The sequence below is a fragment of the Haliaeetus albicilla genome, chromosome 10 (assembly GCF_947461875.1).
Source record: "Haliaeetus albicilla chromosome 10, bHalAlb1.1, whole genome shotgun sequence".
Taxonomy (NCBI): domain Eukaryota; kingdom Metazoa; phylum Chordata; class Aves; order Accipitriformes; family Accipitridae; genus Haliaeetus; species Haliaeetus albicilla.
The window spans coordinates 36429477-36452092 of NC_091492.1; the positions used below are offsets into that span (position 1 = coordinate 36429477).

At 39.6% G+C, this 22616-nt stretch overlaps 1 protein-coding gene across 2 annotated transcripts; it reads left to right on the top strand.

The window, feature by feature from the left end:
• The first annotated feature begins 765 nt into the window (after positions 1-765).
• Positions 766-21694, top strand: ANKLE2 (ankyrin repeat and LEM domain containing 2). Of its 2 annotated transcripts, none has more exons than XM_069794986.1 (13): positions 766-813; positions 6357-6845; positions 7913-8104; positions 9365-9558; positions 10567-10755; positions 11053-11175; positions 11567-11633; positions 12311-12492; positions 13993-14099; positions 14977-15170; positions 16139-16865; positions 17445-17576; positions 20179-21694. In XM_069794986.1, exons 2-13 carry the CDS (start codon positions 6368-6370, stop codon positions 20414-20416), a joined length of 2823 nt encoding a protein of 940 aa, XP_069651087.1. In that variant the 5' UTR covers positions 766-813; positions 6357-6367; the 3' UTR covers positions 20417-21694. The 2 variants fall into 2 exon arrangements, with proteins under 2 accessions (XP_069651087.1, XP_069651088.1); XM_069794987.1 differs by lacking the exon at positions 766-813 and adding an exon at positions 864-1131.
• Positions 21695-22616: the final 922 nt, after the last annotated feature.

Sequence of the window (22616 nt, forward strand, 5' to 3'; positions counted from 1 at the left end):
AGTGCCCAAGGTGGAACAATGCAGAAATCTCATCGATTCTAAATTAGCCCATTGCCACGATAAGAAGTGACTGTACCTTGCTTGTAATATTAAACAGTGTGAGTTAAAGAGATGCTGTCAACTTCTTGAGGGCCTGCCCTTTTGTCTCATCGTTTAAACCAGGAACTGCCCGGTTTGCTTACAGTACAAGTAGCTGCACCCGTAAGGTAGTGATGTTACACCTAAGGGGAGGGCTGAAAACCGACTTCTTCCCTTCTCACACCACCAGGTGCGTTAGATTTTTCACCATTTTCCATCTCTGCCGGCTTCTCTGAGACCGCTGCAGCACTCCGAGATTAATGCTTGGACCGAACCATCCCTTTACAGGGGACTTTCTTTCACGTTGCTTGTGCGTCTCCTCAAGCACCAAGGCCGCTTACTGCGGGCAGCCAGCCGCGTCCCTGCCCGAGGGAAGGCAACGCCGTGTGGGCTCCAGCTCCTGCCCGCCGGCTCCCGGCGCCTTGACCTCCCCTTACAGCCCCTTCGAAGCAGCGTGTGCGACGGCGGTGCCGGGGGGGGGCTGCCCCCTCACCCCTGCCCCGCCATCGCCCTCCGGCAGAGGCGCCGCCTTCCCGTCAGGCACCGGGGACCGCCGGCCGGGGGAGAGCGAGAGCGGGGTGGGGCGGCTCAGCCGTCCCGTCAGGCAGCGGGGCGGCGGCGTTGCCGTGTTTTTCCGTCAGGCAGCGGGGCGGGCAGGCCCGGCGCCGGGCGGGGCGGGGCGGGCCGGGGGGGAGGAGGAAGAGGAGGAGAGACGGAAGCCGGGAGGCCGCTGAGGTACCGTCCCCGAAGGGCGTGTGGGGAGCGTCGGCTGGGCGGCGGGCGGGACGCGGGCCCGGGGCATGGAGCGGTGGGTCGGGGCCGCCGGGGGCTGGGGCTCCCTGTGGGGAGCCGGCTGGGGCCGCTGGCCGGGCTGGGAGCTCTTGGCCGCCTGCGCGGTCATCGGCGCCGTGGGCTGGCTGCTGCGGCTGCTGGAGAGGAGGCCGGGCGGCCGCGGGGCGGCGGCGGCGGCGGCGGCCATCTCCTCGCCGGCGCCCCTCTCCTCGCCGGCGCCGCTCTCTGCGGGGAGCCGGCGCTGCAGCGGGAGCCGCCCAGGTGAGAGACGCGGGGGAGGTCGGCGGGGGGTGGCGGCGCTGCCTCTCGCTCTGCGGGAGAAGAGCCGGCGGGGCGGCGGGCTCCGCCCGGGGAGGCCCGCGGACGATCGGCCTCTCGCCCTGCCCGGCCCCCGGAGTTCTCTCCCGCGGGCGGAGCTCGGGGGCCCCGCCGCGGCCCCGTTCCCTCTTCCTCACGGGGGGGGGGGGGGGGTCCCGGCGCTGCCCTCCGCTCCCGCCGCACGCCCCCACCCCGCTTAGGGCGGCGGGGGCGGCCGCTGCCTGCGCCGCCCTTCTCAGGCGTCCCTGCTCCTGCTCCCTCGGTCCTCTCCCACGCCGAGCCTGCCTTCCCTTGCTAGCTCTGGAAATACACGTTCGTTCCTCCTTCCCGAGAAGTCGGCCTTTCCCCTCCCCCCCCCCCCCCCCCCTTCTTCTGGTCGTGGCTTTCCCGTGGCTTATTCCAGGTTTGTTTTGAAGTTCTGTTTCTGCCACGTAGTTCGTAGCTGTTGGCTAATTTGGCAACAGGCAGTATAAATACCCGATTCCGTAGCCACAATTATTTTGGCATGTGCAAATCCTAGCAGTCAAAATATAGCTGAAGATGGGGTATGTCTCATTTAATTCCTGCCTCAAAAAAAAAAAGTCTGTTTTCTTACATTGCTCGTTTACTGAAAGATAGATTTACTCAGCAGATTTGCCGATGACACCACGCTACGTGGTGTGGTCGACACGCTGGAGGGAAGGGATGCCATCCAGAGGGACCTTGACAGGTTTGAGAGGTGGGCCCGTGTGAACCTCATGACGTTCAGCAAGGCCCAGTGCAAGGTCCTGCTCGTGGGTCGGGGCAATCCCAAGCACAAATACAGGCTGGGCGATGAGTGGATTGAGAGCAGCCCTGAGGAGAAGGACTGGAGGGGTATTAGTGGGTGAAAAACTGACTATGAGCCAGCAATGTGCACTCACAGCCCAGAAAGCCAATTGCATCCTGGGCCGCATCAAAAGAAGCGTGGCTGGCAGGTCAAGGGAGGTGATTCTCCCCCTCTACTCTGCTCTGGTGAGACCCCACCTGGAGTACTGTGGTCGGCGCTGGGCCCCAAAATAAGAAGGACACGGACCTCTTGGAGCAGGTCCAGAGGAGGGCCACAAAGATGATCGAGGGGGCTGGAGCACCTCCCCTATGAGGACAGGCTGAGAGAGTTGGGGTTGTTGGGCCTGGAGAAGAGAAGGCTCCAGGGAGACCTTATAGCAGCCTGCCAGTACTTAAAGGGGGCCTGCAGGAGAGATGGGGAGGGAGCCTTTAAAAGGGAGTGTAGGGACAGGACAAGGGGTAATGTTTAAACTGAAAGATGGTAGATTTAGATTAGATATTAGGAAGAAGTTCTTCACCGTGAGGGTGGTGAGACACTGGAACAGGTTGCCCAGGGAGGTTGTGGGTGCCCCATCCCTGGCAGTGTTCAAGGCCAGGTTGGATGGGGCTTTGAGCAACCTGGTCTAGTGGAAGGTGTCCCTGCCCATGGCAGGGGGGTTGGAACTAGATGATCTTTAAGGTCCCTTCCAACCCAAGTCATTGTGTGATTTAACGAGTAGTGGAATAAAATAATATTGCCATCCTTAAAAGTCATTCATTCATTCTCACTTGGTACTAGGCTTAATTTTTTTGGAAACAGATTTTGCTGTTTCATACTGATGCAGTAAGACAAGGGAAAATACATCTCTTACCCATTCTTCCAGATTCTGGTTGATTTGGAAGAAGCCGTGAACATGCATTTGTTGTTAAAACAGTTATATTTGTAAAGCCGCTAAAGGTAGGTTGAAAGCTCTTGTGTGCTAAACTAGAAGAGGTAGCTGCGTCAGTGCTGGTTGTACTCTAGATCATTTGAAGTTACATAAAATGCATTTTAAGGTTCAAATAATCACCTTTTGCACCTGCATGTAGCAAATGATCGAAGGATTATCTTAGGCAATTGCTATTTCTCAGGTTTGTGAGTCACACCTTTTGTTTTGGACAGATCAAAATAGGTGATGCCATTGAAAATTAATAAATGCTTATGCATCTTAGCTGAAAGCTTACTGTCAGAATACAAACGTATTTAATTAAAGTTCTGTGTTGTCATTCCAACAATGTTTTTCCTGTTTCCACAGCAAGCTTATTGTAGAAAACTCTTTGTACTAACAGTAGATCTTACACCAAAGATTGATTTCTTCACTGTTGGTCTGCTTTATCATTTCACTCCAATTTAGTTGTGCCTGAGTTGTAATGGACAGATGAAAGAAATACTTTTTCTGACATAGATGAGGAATAAAATTTTAGACATCAAGTTCTCTCAAAACATAAGATACCAGAGAAATCACTTCTTCATAACATTTTTTACTTAACCACAAGCCAAGAAGAAAGATTTTGTGTGTGCCTGCATACTCCACATACATGAATTACACCTATGTAAGGGTCTGCTTTTCTGCAGAATGATTGTGCTGGTTCTGAAGCCTAAAAATAGGAGCATTTCCTGAGTTAGTTCTTTGAGGCGTTATATTATGTTGGCTCTTTTAAAGTGTTTTCCTTGAGTTGTTTCTGCAATAAACTTTCTTACCTCTGAGTTTTCATCTTTATTGTGTTTTTTCAGTTATGCAATCTCAAAAAGAAAATCCTTAGAATAGCAAGTTTTGATATTCTTATAGTTGACTTCAGGGCCGTGTTTTATCCCTTGATTAAAACTTAATGGCATGAAATTAATTTCTAAAAAATACAGGATTAAGAACCAAAAATAAGTCAGAAGATCTTTCACATCTGTCTTTGCAGTCTTGTGGGCAAGTCAGATAATCGTAACCATGAGGTTGCTTGGAGGTTCAGGTATAATAACGGAACTAGAATACTTCGGGGAGATGGCTCAGCAGCATCAACTGTGGCTTTGCCACAGTTTGTGGGGTTTTTTTTAAGCTGAAATACTGTTGTTTCCCGTAGTTTCAGTGAGGTTTTAGTTAATATTTATGAAATATTCAGGGACTGAGGTATGTTCTCTAACCACAAGATATTTAAAATCGGACATTCAGAAAAAAAAAAATGACTCTCAAAGGAAATGGCCCTCAAAGAAAACAACTGTTGAACTCACGTAACTGTCAAGTTGTAAAAATACTTGAAAACTTGCTAAAGTTTGGCATTAACATCTTCTCCCATAGTATTTCCTGTTAGTAGAAATGTAATAGTTTTCAAGTCAGATTCCAGTGAAAATTTTACTTGGCTATATTGACCATTGCTGAAAGTTACGAAAACTGCTGTGTGCATTTGGGGTTTTTAAATATATGAAAAGTTTGGTTCTTTACCAGCTTAATCCTCGGGTAATTTAAAAAGCCAAATTGTCTATTTTTTTGGCATATTTTGTGATGCTACTGTTGGCCATACACGTGGAAAAATAAGGGAGTTTGACTATACTGTGAGTCTATGATGAAGATGCAATTTTGGAGTTACTTCTGAGTTTGTATGCTCTGACAAAATTAATAATTAGCTTACTAGGATCCAGTATTTAGAGTACTGCATCCCTGCTGTGTTAGGGTGCAGCCATTCACCGTTCCAGCCTCAGTTTCCCAGACAAAGGTTCTTGCCCATCAGAGTGGATGTTCTGACTCACGTTAAGGACTGCTTGTGCACCCTGTTCATAAGCAGGAGAGCTCAGAAGTTGTGGACATTTCTCATACTGCCATGTGCGTCCACAGATGTGTTTTTGAGGAGATTTAACTTAAAATTACGGGTGATACTGACTTCATACCTGGGAGATTGTTTTGTCTCTAATGGAGTAAGATTAGGAGTTGTGTTATTCCAAAAAATGGCATGATGAAAAAAATAGAAATCAATTCATGTGGAAAAGCTGCAAATGTGTGTTCCGGTAATCTGAATTTTCATAAAGTGAGGATGAAACCTGCAATTGAAAATAAAGTTGAAAAAAAAAGATTTGAAAACCTAATGTTTAAACAACAAAGTAGCACATCCTACAGAGGCGGCAAAAAACCTCACCATAAAAACATTTGCTTTACATAAAAGAATAGTCTTAGCTGAATTTCTGATTCTTGTCTTGGTATGCAAAAACAACCTTTCAAATAACTTTTTTACTTATTCTTCCTTTTGCTTAGCAGTAATGTGCTTGAATTGGTACTAAAAAGCCATACACACCTGTGCAAACCAGTATAACCCATAAAATGGCTAGGTGGTAAAGGAAGGGTCAATTTAAGGAGGGAGTGAAAGCAAGCTGAAGGAATACGACACCCTAATCATTTCTATCCTAAAGCTGTCCTTTCCGAATAGTGTACAGCCAGAAAAAGTCACAGCCTTTGTGGAGATACATAGGTCCAGTATCTGATTAAATAATTTTAAAGCTTCTCATGTGTTTGAGCTGCCAAACCCTATATTCTTCAGTTGTGTTTTTCACAGCAAGAAATTTGTATAGGCATCGTGTTGGTTTTAGTATCTTCTCGCTGACCAGTGCAGAAGCTGTAAGTGTGTGGATTATGTGGAGGGAAGTGAGCTGGGGGACTTGTAGTATCGTACCGGAGAGAAGGATTTTCCTTTGGAAATGGAGCAATTCTTCCAGCTCCTGCCCTTTGTCAGAGAGGGAACTCTGAAAAGATCAGCTGTTCTTGTCTTTTGGCTCTTTGCTCTCAAAATGGGGGCTGGAGCCTTGCATCATGGCCAGAGATAGGCTACCCTGGTTGCTGCATCATACTTATGCTTGATCCTTTTGACAGCTAGAAATTCTTAAGGAAATAATAGGAATAGTACTGTGCTTTTAGCTGTAGGTGCTGCCTAACCAGAATCTCGTTACTGGGGCTAACCAGTCATCATGTTCTTCTGTTCCATTATGTACACAGATTGTGCCTTCTTGGCAGGAATCAAGTATTTCTCAGCCTGTCATGAATTTTAATCATAAATATTCTGGATTGAATTTTCACTCCAAAAGAAATCTGAAAAGGACAAACAAGAATAAAATGTAAGCTGTAAATATTCTTCCAAGTAGTTGTGAGAGGAGAGGAAATAAACTCTTGGTATAAGTCTGATAGCTAAAAAATGTTTTTAATGAGTTGAAAACTATTTTGTCTTCTCTGCAACTGTGATAATCTCTTCAGAATCAGAGAAATTCTTGAGATGCTTTTTTCCTTGGGTTTAATACAGCATTTAAATAGCAGAAAGAAAAGTGGTTGTGTTCTTTAGTTTATCTGCTCCCTTTTTTGCCTTTCCTATAGGTGAAATAACAATGGATGCAATATTATGCCGATTGAAGCAGCTCACCCCTGATGAACTTAGAGAAGAAATTGTAAGAGCAGGACTGAAGTGTGGACCCATTACCTCAACTACTAGGTTTATTTTTGAAAAAAAATTGGCTCAGGCGTTATTGGAGCAGCAAGGGGCGTTGGAGGGAAAAGGATCTGCTTTATCAGAGGAAGCTGGTGGAAATGTCCCATCTGGTAGTAGCCCAGCAGAAGCACAAAAGGCTTTGAAAACTACGGCGGTGAATTACAATGGTCATGGAAGTGTTTCGGAAGAGGTAGACTTTGGGTACTGTGTAGGTCTGAACCCTCCAGAAGAAGACACTGTAATGCACATGAACTGTTCAGCTCCAGTCTGTGGAGCAGGATGTGCTGGTTCACAAGTTAGTACTCAGACACCGTCCAGAGATCCTCCACTATTCTATGGTGTTTGTCCAGTTTATGATGACATATTGGCAAGGAATGGTAAATATTAATCTCCTTTATTTCCAATGATAAGCATTTTACAATCATGTCTAAATAGACCTTCTTCTATATAGCAGGTGATACGAACACCACTGTGTTAGTATTTTAAGCATTGCTTGAAGTATTATTTTTTTTCTGTAAATAGTATTTATTGGATCTTCTGAGGCATAGAAACACAGTTATAAGACATCGCAGGTGTTCTGCTATAATAGTTGATACACATGAGGATCCTCTACTCAGTGTAGCTCAGAGGAAGAAAATTATTTCCTACTGCTACTCTCATACCCATCTGGTGCCTTTAATCTCTCTCAATAATAAAAAGTAATCCTACAAATAAGCAATCAAAAAACTATTTATACTATCATCAGTTGAAGCTTAAATTATCTCTTCTAACAGATTTCATATTTGCCTTTCTATCTTAATGCCAAATGTTATCTAGAGCATCAGTCATTCTTCACATTTTATTGATGAATACTGCAATAAGGAATTATTAAATTACCTAGTGGCAGGATTACAGTAGTGCATAATGGATCATTTAGTCCGAGACGGTGGTAAGTATTCTTTCTCATAAAAAGGATATTTGAACAAATTAGCGTTAATGCAAAAGGAGAGTAAAGAGGAAGATTAGATTAATGTCTAAATTTCTGTGTACAGGTCTTAAAGTTGTGACAGTGGATCACTTGCTTAGTTGATCTTTCTGAATAAGAGAACACGGAAAGTAATGCAGGGTGAATAAGCTCTGAGTCTGCTTTTCAACCTGGATGTGAAACACTCGCCTGTTGAAGCTAGCCCATCTATTAGAAAAAGATGTTCAGCTAACATCAGGTGATATGTGTACAGTATTTGACTATTCATATGCACCAATATCTGGAGTGTGGTGTGTAAAATTCTTCTACTCAGTTTCCGAGAGAGAAAATTTAAAAGGACTTTTGATTCTTATGCCATGTTTGGTAGAGAAACAGTTTGGGACCAAAGCTGGAAGGATAGTCTGAGAATTTTGTAATCTGTTTCTAGGAACAAATCTGAGATTATTGAAATAACTTAGCTTTGATTGTACTTTGTTGCAGAGAGAATACATGTTTATGAAGATAAAAAGGAAGCTCTCCAAGCTGTTAAGATGATTAAGGGTTCCCGTTTTAAAGCTTTTTCAAACAGAGAGGATGCTGAGAAATTTGCTAAAGGAATCTGTGATTATTTCCCATCTCCAAGCAAGTCCTCTTTATGTTTGTCTCCAGTGAAAATGGGATCATTTAACCGAGGTGAGGGTGTTCATCTGTGTACAGTAGGTGCAATATACAGTCTGATAATTTTTTATGAGAGAAGAAGCAACAACTGCATAACCAATATACTAATAACAGAAAAAATTTCAAAGGGTGAAGCATCTTAATAAATTGAAGTCCCTTTAGAGTGGTGGTGTTTAAGATGAGCTGTAAACAAATGTTACATCACAGCTCCAGAGCTTACTCACCCAGTAAAATCACTGTATAAATAGATATGACAACCAGTATTTAATTACATTTTTTTTCTGTGAAATAAATTAGAAAGAGGCAATAAAAAGCGTATTTTCATTTTCTAATTCAAATCTGGTTTTACTTCTGTATAAAATGATACTGTCACTGGAGAAGTCATCCTTAAAGGTAATTGATGCTTTTCCAAGAAAGGAGCACCAAAGTTTATGTACGGAATTAAAGTAAGAAGTAGAGGCTGTTGGAATCCTGCCATTTCTTTTATAAAGAACTACCACAGAAGTAAAATAGAGCCCCAGGAATCTACAGAAAGACTGCTTTTTGTCTTTTAAAGCATAAGGTTTGGCCTTCAATGTATGGTTTCTACGGTCTGTGTTATGATAAAGTTAACGGGTTACTTTCACAAGCAATTGTCGTTGTGGTTCACATGAATTTTACACTAAAAAATATTGCTATTCTTCTAAAGCTGAAATGTTGGTAATGGCCTGCATAGATATGTTGCTTAGTAGTCTATGGTTATATTTGGTAGGATTTGATTTTACTTATGGACTTCAGGATTTTCAGGTTTAATAAGAAGCTGATAAAATTGCACAGTGTATTAAACCTGTATTTAATTGTTAAGTAAGTTTGTAAGTTCAGAAATAAAATGGTAAACACGGATCATACTTCGCGATGTTCCCAGTTGCTAGATTCAAGGGACTCAGTGGTCATAGAACTGCAAAAGCAATTTTAATATTCAGAAATAATCTTATTTCTTGTTGAATTTTGCCTTTAAGTTTGGATGGAAGCAGATTGGTAATTTTAAAATTTACCAGTCCCTATTAAAGTCTGAAATAGTTTTACAAGTTTAAGTCATGTTCTCTTCCCTCCCTATTACTAACTACTAGTATTTTTAAATGTCTTGTCATTGACCTCAATTTTTTTACTCCTGTACATTAAAGATGCAAAGTTAATACATATTTTAGATTAAAAGCTTATTGTCGTGGTCTGGGTATGAAAATAGTGATCACTGAAAAGAATGTATCTAGAAACGTGTTACTTGTGTTTTGATAGATGGCTTATGCTCCCCTGAGACCGAAACTGCTAATAAAGAGAGAGCCAACAGTTATAAAAGTCCACGTACTCAAGATCTTACTGCTAAACTTCGGAAAGCGGTCGAGAAAGGAGATACAGCAACATTTTCAGAACTTATTTGGAGTAACCCTCGCTATCTGATTGGATCAGGAGACAATCCAACAGTTGTACAGGTAAAAAAAAAAAAAAACAAAAAAACCAAAACATGTTCTGGTTTAGTGATTTAGCTTTGAGGTCTGATAAGCAGAACTGGAAGGAATGTTGTTTTCCTACTCTTCCTGCAAGATACCTTGTTTCCGCCAGTGCAAAGTTTCTCAGTGTTTATTGATACTAGCTGAAAGCCAAGGGAAATGTGGCAGTTGTCTGTCTTGCGGAAGTCACCCATCATAACTGAGAGTTCACTTTGCTCCAGAAGAGCTAGGGTAAAGAAACTGAGTATGCGTTTCTTTAGGGGAAGAATAGTTTTATCCAGTAGTGAAAGAATAGTCTTGTCTTCGTATAGTATTTATCTCCTCCAAGTAATTCCAGTCTTTTTAAAATAGAATGATTTTAAGGAACAGGGTAGTGCCTAGGCTGTAACTAGGTGTTCCTACAACACTGCTGATCTAGGCACCACCATTAAATTTCAAAATGTGCTCTACATCGAAAATCCATGTATAAGGTACCATTTAGCAGAGGCTGACCATCTTACTTTAACAAATTACTGCTATCAGACCAGCTTTGTGAAGTTGTTGAAATTTTGTATGTAATACATTACAGCAAGCTGAACTTTATATGTATATATATATGCACACCCATTTTCCTGCTCTTTTTATACTCTGAACTTCCTATCTCCTTTTATTACGTGTATCTTAATATATCTTCTTTGCCATGTTTTTGCCCTAGATGTAAAAAAAGACTCTAGCTGAGTATAAGAACAATGTTGTAAGAATAATGTGAGTGCAAAGATGCAGACGTCTTTACAATATCATATAATCTACTGCAGTTCTGAATGTTTATGTACTGTTTTGTAAACATCTTTTTCTAATAAAATATTAAGAAACAAAAATCTAAATATAAGACTCAGTGTAGGAACCTTTGATTTTTCACAGTTAAATTAGAAGTGTATGGGCGTCAGAAAGCTGGTTAGATTTCAGTTCATTCTAATGTTTGTCTCCCCCCCCCCCCCCCCCCCCCCCCAGGAAGGGTGTAGGTACAATGTCATGCATGTTGCTGCCAAGGAGAATCAACCTGGTATCTGCCAGTTATTACTGGACACTTTGGAAAATCCTGAATTTATGCGGCTTATGTATCCAGATGATAATGATACAATGTTGAAGAATCGCATCCAATATATCGTTGACCTTTACCTTAATACACCAGATAAAATGGTAAGATTTTGATGTTTGCCAGTTTCTTCTTATTATGGACACAACTGGAAGGTGTTACGGATGTGTAAGGAAGAAGGAAAGAGAGCAGAAAGGGACGCTTCCAGCAGAATGAGCTATTAATGAGTTTTGTGGGTTGTAATAATCATTATTCTACAGTATGGTGGGAAAAGATCTATTAAGAGCCCTGATAATTAGTCATGACATTTATTTACTTTTTTCCAGTCTAAATCAAATACATGGGATTGACTTTTATCATGTTTTCAAATGCTTGTGAATTTTCCCTTTTTCCCAATGCAGGGATTTGATACTCCATTGCATTTTGCCTGCAAGTTTGGGAATTTGGAGGTTGTTAATGTGCTTACCTCACACCCAGCTATTGTAAAAAATCCAAGAAACAAATATGATCAAACTCCAGCAGAAGTAAGTCTCTCCATGTCCACAACAAAACCAAAAATGTTATCCTAATCAATATTTTTCGAGTTCAAACATTTACTAACTACTGTAGATAGAAGGCTTGTAGTAAGATAGTAGTGTCATGATTAGAGTATAAATCTTTGATAACATTAAAAATATTTTATGTTGATTGTATCTGGGGAAAAGTTCTAGGTTTTATAATTCACTGCCTTTTCTTTGCAGTATCCATTTTATGGGTTTGGATGTATTTTAGTGGTTTGTTCTACTATGAATTAGAAGTACTGGATGAGATGGGTAGAGGCCAATAACGTGACTATTCAAAAAGAACACACATTGCAATTGATTTGAGATGGATGTCTTATGCTTTACTAACAAACAACTAAAATTATATTAACAGGTAGTTTGTGAAAGAAGCAAGAATAAATCTGCAGAATTAAAAGAAAAACTAAGAGAGTACTTGAAAGGTCTGTATTCAGAGTTTTATACTGTATCAGGCATGTATTTTGGCTCTTTGCTGTCTTCCATTCTGTTTGCTTTCTGTACCATTCCCGTTCATAAATGATGCTACTGTACAGTGCTGTGAAAACCAAAGAGAAACTCTAAAACTGGCAAGGAACAAAAAGCTTTACTGTCTTTCAAATGACATGGTCAGAACTCTTACTGTATGGATCACAAGGTTATCCTCTTAGCTCTGTAACGTAAGCATGGCCGTTATTTTATTCAGTGAGGCTGAAGCAGAAAGTATAAGCTAAAAGCGAACAAAAGATCTTTACAGAGCAAGAGATTTATTTGTCATGCTAGGCAGTTGTGTAATTTCTTTGACGTAGAACTTTTCACCGTTTTGTCACGTTTGGGTTTAGGCATTTGCAAAAGGAGGTTTTGAAATTTGTTGAAGACCCTTAGGGAAGGGATACATCTATCAATGCAGGTATTTTTGTATTTGAGAGAGAAGGGAGCCTGTACTACGATACAATCTGTAAGCAGGCAATAAGTATTGAAACAGTGAGTTTGAATTACAAGTAGTTTTACTAATGAAATAAAGTCAGATGGTTAAGTATATGGGTGTATTGATATTCTAGGAAGAAGCAGCAGGCTAATGTGACATAAACTTCTTAAGAAAGCTTTGTATTATTTATTTTAGGTCGATACTATGTACCACTCTTGAGAGCAGAAGACAATTCCTCAGCTCCTGTAATTGGTGCGCCGTGGTCACCCGATCAGATAGATGATAGCCGCCAAAGAACTTTATCTAGATACACTGGCAGCCCCAAAGATCCAGTGTTGTCGATAAGAGCTTTTGCAGGCCCCATGAGCCCCTCAAAGGTAAGGAGAGAACTTCATATGACTCTAATGCCCTTTTTTTTTTCCTTTTTATTAATAAAGAACCATTAGAAGATTCACCTACGGTTCGTTGTGTGGTGTAGCTTGCTCCTGATACAGATTGTGGTGCTGTCTTTCTTGAAGAGATCTATCTTCCTCTACAGAAAAGGAGAAGCACAGAAACTTGTAAATATTTTTTATTTCTGAAAACAGAAACATGGTGTAAATAAGAAGAGTGGAAGTTCAGTCAAAAGAAAGTTGTTCTTTTCTTTTTCCTATTGGAATCTATTCAAAGACCACTCTTTGACAAACCTTTTGTTCTCTTACAGATAATTGCTCTAACTTTCTAATCTGAAACAAAGCATTTCAATGTGGCTATGAATTGGTTCAAAAAAATCTTAACTATATCTTTATCTCATTTCTAGAAACTGACACTGGATATTAGAAGCAGTTAATCACCTCTGCTTGTTGAATTAACAATATATTTTTCTAAATGGAAAAACTGATGATCAAGTAGTAGGTGTTGGGATACTTTTCGAAAAGTATTGATTGTATAGTAGAAAAACAAAATCTTTAGTTTTCAGGAGGAATACGTAGGTACCAGTTAAATGTATTATGAACTTAATAGGCATTTCTTTAACTCATTTGTTTAATATGAACAGGCTGGAAGTATGACAGCTTTAGAAATGGTGAATAAATACAGTTGAGGACTTTCTGTCATCTGATGCTTGAATTCTTCAGGACTGAGTTTTACCAAAATGCTTGTTGCTTTTTTCTTCTAAATATGCTCGTTGGTCAATTTTCTGTTCACCTGACAGAAATGTAAATATATTCTGTACTTTGAAAAATTTTACCTAGGGGTGTAAACAATGCATTATTTTGATTGCTGACAGATACTTTTAATGTCTGAATGTAATTCTTAGTCGTCATTGCTGATTTTTGTCATATAAAGGCATAAAGTTTGGGAGTTTACAAAAATCCATTTGTTTATTCCCTTTAGGAGTTCAAATTCAAAATAGACAGCAAGGATATGTTCTAATAATTGCAGCAAGTCTGTGGAATTAAGTATATACATACAAAAATATCACCTTTGCATCCTAGAAACCAGTGACCAAAAGAGCATTTGTAATTAAATAAAATTATAATGACATGGCAAAATTATAAGACATACTTCTCTTTCCTGCTGCACTCAAAATAAAACCAGGCAGACTTGGTATCTGTACAGTTGACTTTAAGATGGTTGTACATTATGGTGCTTACTTTCTTTTAATAAGCAGTTATGAGATCCAAGTAACCAGTAATACTGGGAGGAGTAACTTTAGATCCAATATGAGATTCTTAATAGCCAGAGTTGAGCACTACTTGTGGCAGAACTTGAGTTGTTTACATGTAGACAGCAAACAGCTAAATATCTTCTAGACCTATAGGCAGACATTTAGCCAGCAGTGATTCAGCTTCATATTGTGGGGAGTGGGTTTTTTTAATTATTTCTGTTTTTTAAAGGCTGAAGAATTTCGCAGGCTTTGGAAGACTCCACCTCGAGAGAGGGCTGGCTTCTTTCACAATGTCAGGAAATCTGATCTGGAGAGAGGTGTTGAAAGAGTTGGAAGGTATCTAAAAGAGTATCAGTGTGAAAAATTAGCAATAGACAGAGCTATTCAAAGCAAAAGACTTGTGCTGAGAGTACAGCTATTACTTACTGAACAATATCTTAGGGCAAAAGCTACTGGCAGAAATATTTTATGAAATACATTGTAGTTGGATTTTTACTGTATTTTTGTGTAAACAAAATAGCTAAAAATGTGAGACCTAGCTTTCTTAGCTCTGGAAATAAAGATATTTTAACTATTATTGATTGGTATGTATAGAATGCTTTTCTCAAACATTTACTTGCCTAATTTGTCAGAAGATGTAAAATTATGCATAGCCTACTTTTTCTGTAAAATTGAGGGATTGTTAAAAAGATAGCAGAATGAAAAGATCCTAATACAAATGTGCTGCTTTATAAAAGCTGTGTGTTATGGTATGTGTCCTTGCTGTTACAACACCTTGTATCAGCAATATATGGAAAAAACATACTTTGTTAAAAGCTGATTAGATTTCTTTCTTTAAAATAACCCCTCACTTCCTCCTACCTTCTCCCATTCCCAAATAGAAAAAGCTATTGAATGGAGTAGCATTCAAATTATGCCTACAACAGTGGAGATTCATCTCTATCAGATGTCAGCTTAAAAATAGCAATATTTATGGTGCTAACTGTAAGAATAGTAGATTAAATTTGAAAAACATTCTGGGAAAAATCAGATGATACCATGTTTGCTAAGGATGTGTATATTGCTTTTGCAGACTGTTGATTGTTGCAGAATTGTGTTGCCTAGTTGCACATTTGTAGTCCTATTAATAGCTGATAAAATGTGTTCAGAAAAGTTATTGTCAAACTAATATTTATGTCTTCACAAATGATTCGTTTTATTTTATTTATTGCAGGGAGTTAGCTCATGAACTGGGGTTCCCGTGGGTTGAATACTGGGAATTTCTGGGCTGTTTTGTTGATCTGTCTTCCCAGGAGGGGTTGCGAAAATTAGAAGAGTACCTGAGTCATCGGGAAATGAGCGAAAAGGCTCAGCAAGAAACAGGGGAAAATGAAACCTGCAATAGATACAAAACTCCACATCCTTCTGGTAAGAAAAGGGAAAATGCTACAAACAACAGGTTGTACCTAGGGAGAAGAGAGAGAGAAAAAGCTTGGTGCCCAGGGGAAGTACTATTCACCTGTTGTGGTTTCTATTATTAATCTGTTATCCAAACAGTCTGATTATAGTATTGAAAAAGTAGCTAACAACACTGTGAACGTCGGAGAATTAGAACAGACCTCGTTAGATGTTTGTTATCTTTCATATGAAGTACTTCATTTGATTGTAGCCCCCAAACTAAATTCCTGTAAGAAAACCTCTATCTTCAGTATATTTTTACTTGGAGCATTTGGGAATTCGCCTTATAGAATTTTGTAAGTCACAGATACAGAATAAATAACTTTATTATAAAAAGGAATAGTTCTTTACAGTTGGGGGTGAAAGACACACTGAACAAAACCCAGGAAAGCTTTTATACCTTCTTGGACCGCTGCTTGCTACATGTTTATGGAAGGCTCACGCTAGTCCCAAATCTTTGCGTTTCTTCCTCCTCTCCTGTGCAATTGTAGATGCAAAGGGGCTCTGGTACCGGAATAAACCTGGTCCGAGAAGACCCTGAAGGGTAGTCATTGGACCAGTCATAAGCCTTTGTGCTTTGGAAGAGATGAAAACTTAAGCTATTCTATTCTATATTAGTAACGTTTTCCTGCCCTGTTTTGCTTTATCCTGACTTTATCCTTTGCTGCTGGTTAATGATTGAAGTGAGGAGCGTAGGATATACTGTTCTCAGATGACTAGGATATAAAAGGTTATTTGCAAAAAAAATACAGCCTTAATGTTGTCATTTTGCATTTGTAACTTTAGTTAGGTTAGTTCATGCTGCTGTATAAAGAAAATTAGAGAGGGCTTCAATAAATAGAATAAGCCATAAAGTTTGCGTATTTATTCCTAGTTTATTTGATTGGCGTTCTGTTGAAAGTCTTTTTATGTGTTGCTCTTATTAAAATTGTTTACAGGCAAAAGTAAAAAATGCTGCAATTCTATTTCTGTTGGAGCGTTTTTGGATGAGGATGATGATGACATGAGCTTAGAAGAAATTAAAAACAGACAAAATGCAGCACGGAATATCAGCCAACCTATTGTGTCCAAAGAACCTAGCATTGATGCTATTGGAGATGCTGAGTGTGATATCTTGTCAATGGAGCGTACAGTAAACATTATAGAAACATCACGTCACCCCAGGCACTATGAAAAGGCAGCTTCTTCCAGCAAAAATGGATTTTGTAATCCTGTGTCCACTGAAAGGATAATTAGTGACAGAAAGCATTTGCATGATGGAGAAGAATGCCTTGTATCGCCTGTTTCCAATTTAATGTCAGAATTCGAAAGCCTGTCATTCCAAGAGCAAGAGGTTGCAGGAGAATCAAATGAAATCGCTGAGAAAACTGCAAATGAGAGAATTCTGGCTGAAGGAACAAGTCAGGTGAGAATATCCAAGGACCATCTGGATAAGACCTGCTGTGCAGTTTCACTGTCAGGTTCTTCTGAGCCACGTGTTACAGGTAAATTTGGAGAGACCAAGTTAAGGACAGAACACAAAATACCATCAGAAAAGGAGAGACAGTCCATGGAATCTGGAATTCAGACTAATGAGGCACAACAACGTCAAGAACTTTCTTCCCAGAAATTTCTTTTGAAGGCTTCACCCGCAAATGACAATTCTAAGAACTTATTCCTGCTTGGGTAAGAATTGTCTTTTTAACACTTATTTGTCCTTTAGTTTATGTATGCAAAACAAGAAGATTTTATAATATCACTGACAGCAAGGTTGAGATGATGTGGTACTAAGCAATGCTAGTTGCAGTCAGCCTTCAATGATCATCTTAAAGCGCTTTGATGCTTGTACGTTAGCCATACAGTTCGCTTGCAACTAATTACCCGAATACCGTATCTAAAACGGGAGGAAGAAGAGGAGAAGTCTTTGTTTCCAAATCAGTTTCAGTTAACTTTGCTGTTTACCATTCATCTGACGGGCTTGTGACTTCCTGATGAGCCTGACTTAGATTGACAAAGTGTTTGCTACACTCTTGGGATGTCCTCAGATTAAATTTTTGAAACTTTTTTTTAATGAGACTACTGTGTAATAATGGACAGTCATTTATGTGTGGGCTTGCTTGAAAAAGTTCATAGAGAAGCTATGTTTATGGAGTTGCATGGGCAATTTGTTTGCTTATATCAAAAATAAATGTTTTGGAATTGGGATGTTTTATTGCCTGAACAAATACATAGTTCTTTTTTCATCTAGTTCTGTTTATATTCTAGGGAGCAGCCCTCGAAGCTGGATAGTGATGTCTTAGCAGCTATAGAAGCAGTAGAGATTGATCCACAGAAATACCCGATTATTAACAAATGGAAACATGCGGTGCAGTCATACTCTTCATCTGACAGGCAAAGGTATTTCTGCAAATTCAAGCAAAATGATTTGAAATAACATTTGTAGCTGGTCAGCTGCAGAACAGCTTGAATAACTAGAATTTCAGGCCTTGTTGCTCACAAAAACTCGTTTTAAATATTCAACGGTATTAACTATTAGTGTGTTTCTGAAATTAATCACCAAGCCTTTTTGGCTGGTGTCTATTGATAAGGAAAGTTTACTGGTGCTGCAGTCAAATTCCTTCCATTACATTGCAGTTCCAAATAACTTCAGCATATCTATACAGACAAATCGGACAGAAAATGAAGGTCTCGAGAGTGTAAGTGTTTTCCAGTTGGCAAATGTCTGTTTGCTGATTTGGATCCTTCATTGGTCATAATGGTATTTGTGATGTCAGTTGGTAATTCATCCCTGTTGTGAATGCAGTGCAAGAATGTTGTACTTGGGTTGTGCAGAGTGATGTTAAAGTGAATTTAGTATCTTCAGGCACCTTTTTATTACTATTTTTATTTTTACCCTCTATTACCCCAGTCCAAAGGAATTGTTAGTGTGAACAGTGGTGTGTTAAGTTTTTAGAGAGAATGTCATGTTTTGCTAGACAAATAATGGAAGCACACTGCATTCAGTGGCACGCCTCAATACATGTTATGCCATTTATACGTTTTGTTTTGAATGCTGTTGCTTTTGGGGATGCAAAGCAACAGCTTTCATAAAAGTGGCTGCTTCTGGTAATTGTATTAACATGAAGATTTATTTCCATTGGGACAGACATTGGTCAGAACGCTGAAGAAAGTCCCTTTCTTAGACAGCCTACAATGTATATATAGTCATGATAAAGTTCTCAGAAAAGAAACAGATGACCCAGTGCCACACAACAGATTGGAAAGGGGGCAGGAACAGAAAGCCATCGAATGACTTCTACTGACTTCTATTTTTCTCTTGTTTCTTCTAGCTTTCTTAAATGCATGAAATTCCACTTATTATGAGAACTATTTCCACTAAGAAGTTCTCAATATAGGCATTAAACATTAATTTTTCAAAACATGTTTTAAAGACAGAGCCTTTAAAGCTCTGTCAGAACTTGTGAGAATTTAAAAAATGTAATTGACTGGCTTTATTGACCACAATATTTGAGAGTAGGAGTTGGGAACCAGCAGCTGAGAAGTGCAACTGTGTTAAGTTAGCAGAGATTGGAGCAGGAGGAATGTTGTGGAGCTGAAACAACATGTGACAGGGCTGAAAGAAGTGCAGATGGTAAGTGGAAGGAGAGATGCTGCCCAGTGCTAAGCACTGGGAAAGAAAGAAGCTTTCTTCTGTCTCTGTTTCAAACAGTGCGCTGAAATAGGGCCGTCGAGTACAGTTTTAGAAAAAACATGAAGCTCACTAAGATTTTTTTTCTGATTTGAAGTGGAGTAGAAACAGGGAAATATTTTCGTATACCTGGCTGATACGGTGTCCTTGTACCACTTCACTTTTCGAAGTCAAATTCTCTTGTCCCCTGATTTTTGCGATTAATTTTTTGGAAGAAATAGGCTAATTGGTAGGCTTTTTTCATTCTTACTCCATTGTCTGAAAGGTCTAAGGTGTTCTTCCAAAGTGCTAAAATTTAACATAAGATTTTTAGGTGTAATCACTGTTCTATCACATAAGTAAAAGCGACTACTGTAATTATTTGCCAATGTCAAGGCTTGCTCTGTCAGCCTCCTTAATTTTGCAGTGCTGCTTCTGCCAAAAGCAAAGAAGTGACATACTAGATCACTTTGTGTTTAGGTATGTAGGATTTTGACTGCAAAAATCAGACCTAATGATACAGATACTAGTAGGTCAGCCAGAAGAAAATTATTTTCAAAAGGTTTTAAATAAGCTGTGTGAATGCCTGTCTTCTGTAGTTGGGGGGTGGGTGTGGGTTGGTTTGTTTGTTTGTTTGTTTATTTTTTAAAACCTTATAAGATACTTTAGCTTATAACATGTTTTCTATAGTGGCTTATCTTAAGAAATTGCCTCGCACATAAAAGAAAAAACCAGATGCTAGAATCAACCTTTGGTCATTCTGCCTTGCTTAAAATAAAATTTAGAGAAAAAGGAAAGGTTTTTACAGGAAAGGGTTTTTAATTTAATAAAGGAAATATTTTGCTCTGCTTTCAAAGAAATTTTAGATACTAGTTCTCACTTGATTTCAGAAAAAATCTGACACTTACTATATAGAAAAATGGTATTATTTCTGGGGCATCCAAACACAAAGATTATTTTAAAAAAGGAGAGGGAAAATCATGCTTAGCCACAGCAATAGCTGCGGCACTAGCCAAAATCAGGTCAGCTTTGATTTTGATGCCTTTTTGTAGTGGGGGCATTGGACTAAAATTGCTGAGGTGCTTCACAAGCACCTGGTTCTTTTCTTAATGGCTATTTTGGAGCAAATGACATCTTACTGATGAGGCAACATGTCTACATATAATACGTTGTGCTGTCACTGTTTCTTCTCAGACTTGTCTCCTACCAGTTATGATTTTTCTCTGCTGGTGCGTTATTTCTAAGATCTACAAGTGATACTGAGTAAAAGTACTTGCTCTCCTTATTGCAGTTTTCTTAATAAAATGCAAAATGACTGGTCGTTTCTTTCAGTTGGCCGAGTCCAGGACTAAAGGCAAGATTCAAGTCCCAAACCGTCGCTGCTGGCCTTCCAAATGCTTCAGTGTATTCCAATTCAGGAAGAAATAGTCCCATAACAGGAAGTCCAGGAAAATACGGCAATGCCGCCTCGTTCTCTCCAGACCCTGGGAGTCCTGGGCGCTACAGTCCAGCTGGTGTCAACCACGCTCTGTTAAAACTGCGTTATTTTTCAGAGCCTCCTGCCCGCTAAAATAGGATTCATCTTCCTGGGACTTCAAATATATTTTCATTGTTAGAGTGGAGGAAGAAACTACAATGTTACTGAAGTGACATGAGGTTTGTATTTGGCTATTTGTTTTTCCTCAATTGAGGACAAGTGTATGTTAAAAGAAATTGAATATATGTCTTTATGCCATATACGAGATAGGTTACTGGTGATATGCAAGAAGTTAGTGACAGTCAGTGCGGTTGTCCAGTAGCTATGAATTAACCCTTGTTGCCAGTAAAGCAGGGAGCTGAACCTTTACTTAGAAATGGTGGTATTTTACTATCACCAGTTGTCATTATTGTAATGAACCTGTTTGCCCTCAACTGTGTTTCTTTTGCTTGGATAGTCTGGAGGAAGCACATCATCAGTAAACAGAAGTCTTATGAGAGGAAATTGATGGCAAGAAGTAAAATGTTCTTCTACTTGCAGGGGGAATGCTCAAAGTGAAAAGCCTAAAACAAAGCCTGGGTAGTGACAGCTTTCCACTACTGAGTATGAATGTGAAACCCTGTGCATAAACAGGAAGTAAGTGTTTATAGCCAGCAGTTTGGTCTAGACAGTTGAATATACACACACACGCTCTATATATAATATATATATATGTGTGTATGTATGCACGTGTTTACACAGAAAACCTTGAGTCTTTGCTTGTTCTGAGGCTGTTAAAAACACCATGATGTACCGAGTGCTTTAGTAAAGGGGCACTATAGAAATTACTGGTATTCCTTTAAATGTTAGTTTGAAGATTGAAAAAAAAAAAAATCTAAATATTAGCTGTTTTTTTTTCCCACAGAAGCTTTTAACATTAGCAGATTTTAATAGTTATTACACAAAAGCACATCAGCAATAATTTCAGCAAATTTACCAGCAAGATACCTTAATGGTCTCGTTTGTAATATATTAGAGTGGTAGCCAGTGACCCATGATGTGGCTCCTTATTTCCCAACTGTAAAGAAAGAGGAATAAGGACTAAAAATATTTTTATTGGAATCGAAGCTTTTATTATGTCTCTAGTCTTGATGTGGTAATGAGTTTTTGTTACAGCAGTCAATAATTTTATTCTTTAGCCTTCTGTTAGAATGACTTGTTTGGACAGCACGCTGCTGAGATTGAAGAATGCTTTTCAAAACTCAAGACAGTTTTCCGTATCAACCTTAATGGTTGTAATGGTTTGAAAGAAGGCTTCCAGAAACAGAGTTCTCCAGTGTTGATAGTGCTCTAGTTGTTAAAAAAAAAAAAAAAAAGAACAGCAAAGAAAAACCTATCTATTGTTACAATGTAAATCGGATCAGAAAATTAAAATCTGCCAAGGCTGTGCTGGTAAAAAGGGATGGATTTGGATTCGCTGGTGCCACACAGTAAGTAGAAAGCAGGGAACTGCCTTGGACGTCCGTACGGGAGGTGCATGTCTGAAGAAACCTAACTGTAGGCAGGACAGTGCAGTGTGAGAGTGGTTGGTCCATTTACCACCTGTAGGTCTCACCACTACAGAGGCTGGATTTAAGAATCCAGAGCTTGATAGGTTTGATGGCTGTCGCACACTGCGGAGTGACTGTTTCGTACACAAACTGTACACCCTTCAATAAGTTCATGATTTGGTACAAACCTAAAAACTGCACTTAATGCTTTTGCAAGCTTAATAGTGCCTTTTGTAACATATTTTTTTTAATTAAATTCTTGTTCTTTTAGAAGTTTAAAAAAAGTGGCATCCACTTACTATGGGCACATAAAATAGTTTTTCTTCTGGGCTTTCTGAACAGAACGTATTTAATGTCTCTCTCTCTCTCTTTCTAAGTTTGATTATTTGGTGTGATAGCTCTCCACTGTGGGAGAGCATTCCTATTTTAGAAATTATTTTTTAAAAAAAGGCTTATTTAGCTCTTTCTTTATAATTAATCCTATTTCCAATGAACTGGACATTAGAAAGAGCTACTTTACACAAACGATTGTCATTCAGTGATATTCCAGACAACGAGCTGGGGTGTGGGGGTGTCATTCTTCAAGAGGCATGTTAAAAAAAAAAACCCAAAACCATAACCTGCTATATTACCAAGTATATTAACTGACTTCTTTTTCATGAGGGTTTTTTTTCCAGTCTGGTTTTTGATGCAACAGTCTCTGGTCTCAAATGTTTGTAGGTCCCAAATTTCTACTTCTAGTTTTACGTAAAAGGGGGGGTGTT

What these genes read in the sequence shown, in the direction of transcription:
- ANKLE2 (XM_069794987.1), top strand. Translation starts at nt 879, where the DNA reads ATGGAGCGGTGGGTCGGGGCCGCCGGGGGCTGGGGCTCCCTGTGGGGA. An exon ending in GGTGTTGAAAGAGTTGGAAG is followed by an intron (nt 14,100 to 14,976) that starts GTATCTAAAAGA and finishes TATTTATTGCAG; the next exon opens with GGAGTTAGCTCATGAACTGG. An exon ending in TCTTCATCTGACAGGCAAAG is followed by an intron (nt 17,577 to 20,178) that starts GTATTTCTGCAA and finishes CGTTTCTTTCAG; the next exon opens with TTGGCCGAGTCCAGGACTAA.